This window comes from Mercenaria mercenaria, chromosome 3 (assembly GCF_021730395.1).
Source record: "Mercenaria mercenaria strain notata chromosome 3, MADL_Memer_1, whole genome shotgun sequence".
NCBI lineage: Eukaryota > Metazoa > Mollusca > Bivalvia > Venerida > Veneridae > Mercenaria > Mercenaria mercenaria.
Window position 1 is genome coordinate 22,079,563 of NC_069363.1, and position 8,961 is coordinate 22,088,523.

The following is an 8,961-nucleotide window of genomic DNA, read 5'->3' on the forward strand; positions in this document are numbered from 1 at the left end:
GGCGTAGTAGTAAAGTATCGGAATCCACGTACGTTGAGTTCAAATTCACTTCACAATATTTTTTTTTAATTCAATGTGATATAAATTATGTATATTGCTTTTATTCTTAAATTACTTAATGTAACACATTTCAAGCTAGTTAATTGTTTTCACTTGTAGTATTTATTCTATGATTTCTTTATTTCGTTTACTGACGCTGATTGCTTGAATTGTCAGTTGAATAAACGAACGCTTGTCCAGTCCTGGATTTTCCTTACAATACTTGGAAACGCTGGTGCCAAGTAATTTGTCTTTAGATCAAAGGTGATTTAAAGAATTTTATCAACACTTTCTGCAGGGTTAACTTGAATACACATGCATTTCTTTCAATAAATGAACCATAAAAATCATGATATGTTTGATCAGATAAGTGTGACAATTTTCCTGCCTGTTAAGTTTGCAGATGAAATTTAAAAACATGTTGTATGTTCAGACGTTAGACTTGAACTCCCTATTTAGCAATTGGTAGCTAAACATTTCGTCTGCACAGTTACCTGCACATGTGTCATGATGTCAGTTAAATGATTACATCACCATTTAGCTACGAAAATAAACGGAATAATCACGAGTACCAGGTCAATACTTACGGACAGTACCGCAATTTCAAATGTAAGAACAGTTATAATCAATATAAATTGATCAACCAGTCAAGTCCGATGGCAATGATTAGATGCAAACATGATAGCTTTTCTCATGCACCTTTGAAAGAACAATAGTTAAGCGACTTATGATTTATTTATCCTAAAACCTGGCGGGTTTCTAGACTTGTAACACAATGGCACTGGACTTTGATCACCCGAGGTATCAGGAAGGTAGTGTTCCGAGGGATCTACTTTTCAGATTTTATTTACGTTATATTCGTACCGCTTTATAGAAGAATTCTATACCAGGCAAATATCAACGTGCACGCTTGCTCATATAAAAAATAATTCTGTCCGATCAAGGAAATTATAAATGCAAGAATACAAATGTGTTAACCCTGTTAACGAAGATTTATAGCCTTATCTCGTGACAAGGTGTAAAATAAACCAATCAAGTGATATTTATTTATTTTTTCTCACGTGATGATGTTAGAGCATAAGGCGCTGGGAACTACTTACCATAAACACGCTTCTCGTGTGTAGTTTCGATGTTCAGTCAATAATGTGCTGCATTTAAGTTAGAAAGAAAATTGGCAATAGAGGACATATGCACTATTTACAACTTTGTAATATTTGTTAATTGTTTAGTTATAATCTTTTTTTATACTTGTAACATTTCTTGATCACGGATGTCCATTCTAAACTTTGAGAAGTCATCAAGACATTCGAATTTACTATATAACAAACCATGTGTGTTCCTTTCTTTTGCAAAGTAGGTTAAGTCGGACAAAATGAGGCATCCGCATTTTCTAAATGTGCGGCTTTAAAAGGTCTTGAAATTTCTATTACTTAAAAGGTTAAAAAGTGAATGTATATATACACTTATTTCACACCTACATATCTAAGGACTTCCGTGGCCGAGTATTAGAGGTTGCGGACTTCAAATCATTTGCCCTTTGCCGTTATGGGCTCGAGCCTCACTCACAGGGCGTTGAATCCTTCATGTGAGGAAGCTGGCTTACGGGAGGTCGGTGGTTCTACCCGGCAGGTGCCCGCTCGTGATGAAATAATGCACGGAGGGGCACCTGGGGTCTCCCTTCACCATCAAAGCTGGAAAGTTGCCATATGGCCTATAATTGTGTCGGCGAAACGTTAAACCCAACAAAATCAAAACAAACAAAAACTTATTTTTCGTTTCCCTATAATGAGCCATTTGGAATTAATTCCCTGGTATATAGAATTTTGCATTCAGAAAACAATAACAGTAAAATTTGCAATAACTTTTTTTTTGAATGTAAAACACAACACATTGCACGTTCGGCGATTGGTCCCTACTATAAGTCGCTACGCTTTCGTTGACTGCTCAAGAGGGAGACTCCGTGATACTTTTCTCCTAAACCCTACAAAACTAAGACAAAAAATCAACAGGAAAAGCCACATTCAACAACCACAACCGCCCAAACACCACTCCACACGGAAAAATGGGTATGTGAAACTGTACACGTATACAGTGGGTGAGCATGTGCATGCATTAACACAAAGGAATACAATTATAACGAAGAAGTAACAAACAGAGACAAATATACATGAAGAAAGAACACAATAGGGTACCACCTTTGAACGGTCAATGGTAAAACACCACTGATGGTATAACAAGTGTTCTAGAACCAAACTTCATTCTTTAACCTCACCGTGTTCAAGTTTGTCTTTAAAAAGGTTGAGTGGTAGAGTAGTATACAAATGTGAGAAATCATATGACAGCGTACTTATAGGTGTAATTTGGTTGTTCTTGATATAAATTTTGTCAAGTCACGAACTAGAATTGAAACGAGCTTTACATGGCTGTTTGTTTAATTGAGAATCAAGTACAGAGAATGTAATTTATCCTGCTTGTCACCAACCATCACTCCAAAAGTTGAAACATTTGTAATACCATGCTCATTGTATGGAGTCGCAGCATATGACCTGGTATTAGGTTTTAGTTTATACTAATTTATTTTAGCTCGATTGTGATAAAAGCCTGAAACTTATTTGAACTTCTCTCAAATCCGCTTCCTGGAAAAGCAGTAGTGGTGTTATATGAGAAGGCATAGTCATGCCCCAAGTAGGGCTCGAACCCTCGACCTCCTGGTTGAGCGACCGACACCTTAGTTACTAAATCACCGCTCCCCTAGTATTAGCTAATTCATTCTTTAAAGTATTTACATACTGAAGGCGTCATACGATAATTTTATTGTTAGCTTCTTTATCTGTAGAGGCTAAACATATTTTGTAAAACGGATGGAGGGAAGAAATTGAATTTTGCGTTGCAATTTGTTTAGTTGCTTAGTCCCTAAGGCTCTTGGACTTCGAAACAGAGATGTACTGATTCAATTGACCGTATCTGTATGTTTTTCTTTATACGTTCTTAAAATTTGTGTCAAAGATTAGAGTTTTTCCCAGCGTAGAAAAAATTACTTACTTTGTCTCATCTAACTTATTGCGATACGGTCAGTGCGAGGTTGACATGCTCAAAACGCGTTTAACTTCCCCCAAGCATTATATATAGGTGGCTTATCTTTCCAAGTTGTCCGTATTGTTCGACGCCGCGCGTCGAGTATATGGGATACACTTTTATTTTGGACAATGTAAAGATAGTTATAAATAGTTTCGAAACGATAAATAGAACCTGAATAGTGTGTTTAAGGACCCACGATATTGCACAATAGATTTTAGTGAATAAACAAAAAACGGCAAAAAAAAAAGATCAAAAATGTATGTTAAGCAAATTATCATGTGATATAAAACGATGTTATTTATCATTCCTCTCCTTATCTGAAGAGCAGAAAATACTTTTTTTATTTAAAATTTCGTCAAAATGTTGATCCGATTTATTGATAAGGGAGGTTACTGTAAGTCAAGTTTTCTATTTCTGACTTTAGTATAACCTACTTTATACCTGATACAATGGCATTTATACCACAGTTAGCAGTGGGTTATTATGCTTGCTAAATAATACACTCCCGTATGTAAGGTTCTGTGACGTCACCGATAAGGCCTGCTGTCTAAAAATAGCACAGGACTCAATTCGCGGACAAACAATCAGTGCATTCATTGTACAATAGCATAAGTAAACCATAGATTTTGCATTTATTTCGTTATTTTTGTTCAGGTTTCTAGCCTGCACATCGCAAACAAATATTTTTTCTTCACTTTTATTTCAATAAACTAGCCGTGAAACTCTTTATTTTATATCCATGTTAGAAGTAACATACCGCTTTTTCATCAATATATGTGTATGAATGGATGATGTTATTATATTATTCTGTTCATTTTGTGACACACCCAGTTTTAAAAAGAATATTTAGAAGAAAAAAATAATAACTCAGGGAAATTTATAAACACCAAATGAAAAGCGTTATTTAAAACAAAAATGTATTCACAGATCCAAATTGTTCTTCTTAGTTACCGTCATATATTAACATATTTTTGTAAAAAAAAATCTTCCGTTTTAAGTGTTTATAAATTTATTAGATCTACCTGCACATGAATGTAAAATAAAATCTTATGATCGCATAATTTAAATTTATTGAAATTCCGAAATGTGATGAAAAACATGTATATCTTAAAGTAACCAGACCATGCAGACTCTGACATATTTCTAGTAACATTTCGGTTAAACCAAAGAGGACTTCAGGTTCACTGTTCGTCCGAAAAAAAACTGAATTCTATGATATACCAAAGTATATAAGAAAGGTTCATGACATTTGTTTTGTGTTTAAGGGCAATATAGAGATTATGCATGTTATATCATTCTTTTCTTGGACAAAAATTTTGGTTGCTTTGGCAACGGAAACAGCAAAATACTGTGTATAATCTGAATCCTGAAATCTATAATGTAAGTTACTAAGGTCCATGAAACTTTATCAGTGAACAGAAAATGATAATAATTTTTTTTTTTTTGGTTTCTGTGAACCACATCTTTGAAATAACTAATTTTCAGTATTTCCGCATTTCCCAACAAACTGCAGTTATATGAAACTTCATACACATGCACCCGCAGGTGCTGACCTTAGTTGATGAAATAATAACTTTAATTTTGTATGTAAAGGGACCGCCAACTCGCAATGTCAAGGTCATTGCAGGTAGAGGGTTATTTTTCTTTATCATGTTTATTTTTGACTGTCTTTTAACAGTTTGTAACATATATTGTATTATGTGCTAATGATGATAATTTGTAACCAGTCAGTCTAACACCAGTAAAAATTTGGTAATTTCTCATACTGCAGTAAATGTACTTTAGACACAACGCTTGGCGGCGTCTTTGATGCTTGCATCAATGAATTTCCTTGTATTATATAGTATATACATTGTCTGTTAAATTGGTGTTATTACTTCCCTTAACCGCCTCTCCGTTTAACTATTACTGAACTTGCTGCTGACAGGTGCATATATTCTCGTTACCTCATTATGTTGTGTCCCTGTATGTGGGTGAACTTGGTGAACACTCCGGGTGTGTTTTTGAAATGAACCTCGCTCTAACGGTTTAAAGTTGGTGTACCTCAGTATATGAGGGAATCTAAGTGTGTATGTAGATGTACATGTGTGTTACCACGGTTTATTTCTCTGTGTGCATTTTTTGTGTGTGTGTGTGTGTGTGTGTGTACGTACATACTTGTACTGCTGTGGTTTCAGAAGCTTGCGTTTTAGAACGTAGCTTCCCTATTGTGTATTCATTCTCGGTTTTTCTTCTACCCAACACCATCCGCTCCCTACACTTTTCCATGTTAATTGAAATGTACTTGTTGGTGGATATTCGAAGCAACCTTTCTGCCATATCTTTCCACTACAGTTTCTATGAGGGCGACCTACTTTGCGATGTGTGGCTCTTGTCGTGTCTGCTGTGCTCTTTGATTCCAGGTTTTAAAATTGGATACAAGAAATTTAATTTATAATATACAATTTATTGTGCTATAATCTTAAGCATTTTCATGCAACTATGAATTGTTGGAAGTTTTAATAAATTAAATACTAACTGCTTAAAGATATGTTTTCTTACAACGACATTATTGTTTCCTTGTAAACATTTAAATCTTATGTAACAACAAGGTTAAAAAGATACGCATTTTTTTTCTCACAGATGCGTCTTTGAATAAGGACCACTCACCAATTTCAGTGCCTAAAATTTTGTATTACGATGGAAATGTATATACATTTGTGTATTTGGAAAATAAGCTATTATTAAATGGTTGGGTTGGCTAACTGCTACTTCTACTAAAATTCTCGTATGATTAACATAGTTTTGTCATATAAAAATTTAACAGTGAATGATCTAATTGTTTTAAGTGAGTTTCTATTCTGATAGAAGATAACGTTGTTTCGTTATCTGTGTATCATACTTTATTTCTAACCGTTACGTTTTACTTATTCAGGCAATTCCTCGGGCTGTATATGTTAGTCAATTTAATTGCTCATATTCCAGAACCTTCCCTTGTTCTGTAAACATATCAAAGGTATAGCACCGGTACACGGGGACTCCCATAACAAACATTAGTAATTTTAGTTGGAGAACGAGGTGGCAGATTTCACGATCCATGGATCTGGTGTCTTCAGCCTTTGTCTGTATGAACGAGCCTTTACCGCACAACTTTCAACATTTGTAAAATTTTTAAAAAATTGGAAAAATGATATTGTAATCAAAAGTAATTTCATATTGCAGTGTTACCATTTTCCCACGATTTATGTTCACTAAACGACCTGAAAGGTTACCTGATTACGACAAACACAAGAAATTAGCGAAAATTAAAAGTTTCCAGTTTCATCCCTACCCGCACATCATGCATGCGCAGTAACACCGATGCCGCTATATGCCTTTAACAAGAAATATTATGCGGTTACTCTATAATTAAAGAGCAAATTAATACTATCCAAATTACATACGTCTAACTAATAAATTGTAATAAATAGTTTCGTCTTTCTATGTACTATTTTTCCAGATCAACAGATTATTATATTTCCTACAATTGATCCATTGATAACGTTTTTTTTCTGTCATTTCTTTTTTGTCACTGCAGATCACTTTTGTACAGAGAAAAGTCTAATTATCGTTATGCTTAGAACGTGATGTGCTTCTTTGTGTGTAAAATTCTTCAGAGATTAAATTTTAATGATGCAGGACTGCTCTTGTATCACAGAGAAATAGTGTGGTAAAAGTTATTTCTGAATTAAGATTAATGTTTATTTCATTTTTAGGATACGTACTGAATAGAGAATATTTCGGTTATAGGTTAAAGCAAAATAATTAGACGAACAAGAAAAACCGAAGTTCTAAGTTTAATAGATATATGAGGCTGACCCATACTGTTTGGTTGTATATGAAAAAAGTACAGCGGGACGTTAGCAACCTGAAGTCACACGCTCAGTGTTTAAATACACATATGCGCAGCATTAACTTGCATAAACACGGTGAACAAACGTACACCGGATATAGCCCCAAATAAGTAATATGACCTTGTTTTCACGTTATATTTTAATCCATGACGACATATTCATACAAAAACAAAGGGTAATGAATGGTTTGATCATACACAGTATAGTGCAATGATTGAAATATGTCTGTTCTGCAATTTAGCGGCACAGTTATCAGTGACAAGTGCATGATTGTTCATGTGTTTTAAACATGAAAAATTAATAGAAAATAAAACGAAAAAGTAAAATGAACATTTTCATAATAATTAAAACTGTTATACGCGTATAATTCATTAGTTCGTGAACTCGATCTGTTTGTATGTTATGGAATTTTGCATAATTTTGGTGATCTGAAATTGAACGGAGAATAGAGTTAGCACAGGGGGGAGCTAACATGTGTACCGGGGATAGCGCACTGAAACTGTGATCATAGTTTTCAATTATATAATGGTATCTATCTCTTGGAAAAGTAGGATGGGTTATTTCCTAGCGTCTGTCCATGCTTCTGTTCATCTGTATGTATTCGTATGGTCCTGTACAGTATCTCTACTATTGCTGTAACCGGACATACTGCTGTATGTATTCGTATGGTCCTGTACAGTATCTCTACTATTGCTGTAACCGGACATACTGCTGTATGTATTCGTATGGTCCTGTACAGTATCTCTACTATTGCTGTAACCGGACATACTGCTGTATGTATTCGTATGGTCCTGTACAGTATCTCTACTATTGCTGTAACCGGACATACTGCTGTATGTATTCGTATGGCCCTGTACAGTATCTCTACTATTGCTGTAACCGGACATACTGCTGTATGTATTCGTATGGCCCTGTACAGTATCTCTACTATTGCTGTAACCGGACATACTGCTGTATGTATTCGTATGGTCCTGTACAGTATCTCTACTATTGCTGTAACCGGACATACTGCTGTATGTATTCGTATGGTCCTGTACAGTATCTCTACTATTGCTGTAACCGGACATACTGCTGTATGTATTCGTATGGTCCTGTACAGTATCTCTACTATTGCTGTAACCGGACATACTGAACTGATTTTGTGACATAACTTGTGTATGTTTCTGTACCCTAACTAATGTCAAGTGGCAAACAAATTCTAATCAATATGAATGCAGATCATTGTTCATTTTCATATGCATTTTTCTTTCTTCATGTACAGAACACGACTATCCACGATACAATAGAATAAAGATTTATAAAGGTGCACACGTTAAATACAATTCAGAAAGTACACTTATTCAAAATTTGTTTCATAAACAAAGATATTTATCTAAACCCTGCAAATTTTGAGGTGATCAACATGCATTTCAAGTGCAATATTTTAATGTATTGTATCCAATGGAACATAAGTACTTTACGCTCACCTGCGTAGATATAGTTTACACAATTTTTAAACTCGAGTTCTGGTAAGCCATTTTGTTAGTTATTTAGATTATATTCTATGAAACAGCTTGGCACACCATACACTATAGGTTAGTTGAGGTTCAGTGCTTTCTGAATTCCGTACCAGTTTCAGATTACCTCTACAGAGTAAATTGTCTGCATAGGTTAACATCCAACACGAAGATGTCGAAAAAAATATCAATTTTGCCGCTTTTAAGTATTCATTTACCTTCTTTTAAAACAATTAATATAAACTAAAGGGATAAATATTTCGTCACTTTTTCCAATTTATTTTATGGTAAATGGCCGCCAGAGCTAAAACAATAAACCAGCATCTTTTTTGTCCTTGTTTTTTTTTTCACCTAAACTTTTTGTCCGATTTTAAAATAATTTCACAGATTGTTTCCTTAAATAACAATCTACCAGGAGTGTTATTCTGATTTGTCTAAAAGCATGGCCCCATAGCTAAACTAAGAAAAAAATCAAA

At 34.5% G+C, this 8,961-nt stretch overlaps 1 protein-coding gene across 1 annotated transcript; it reads right to left on the reverse strand.

The window, feature by feature from the left end:
- Positions 1–7,576: 7,576 nt before the first annotated feature.
- On the reverse strand, positions 7,577–8,116 carry LOC128555860 (ERI1 exoribonuclease 2-like). The gene has a single exon (XM_053539629.1). The coding sequence runs from the start codon at positions 8,114–8,116 to the stop codon at positions 7,577–7,579; it is 540 nt and encodes a 179-aa protein (XP_053395604.1).
- Between the last annotated feature and the right edge of the window lie 845 nt (positions 8,117–8,961).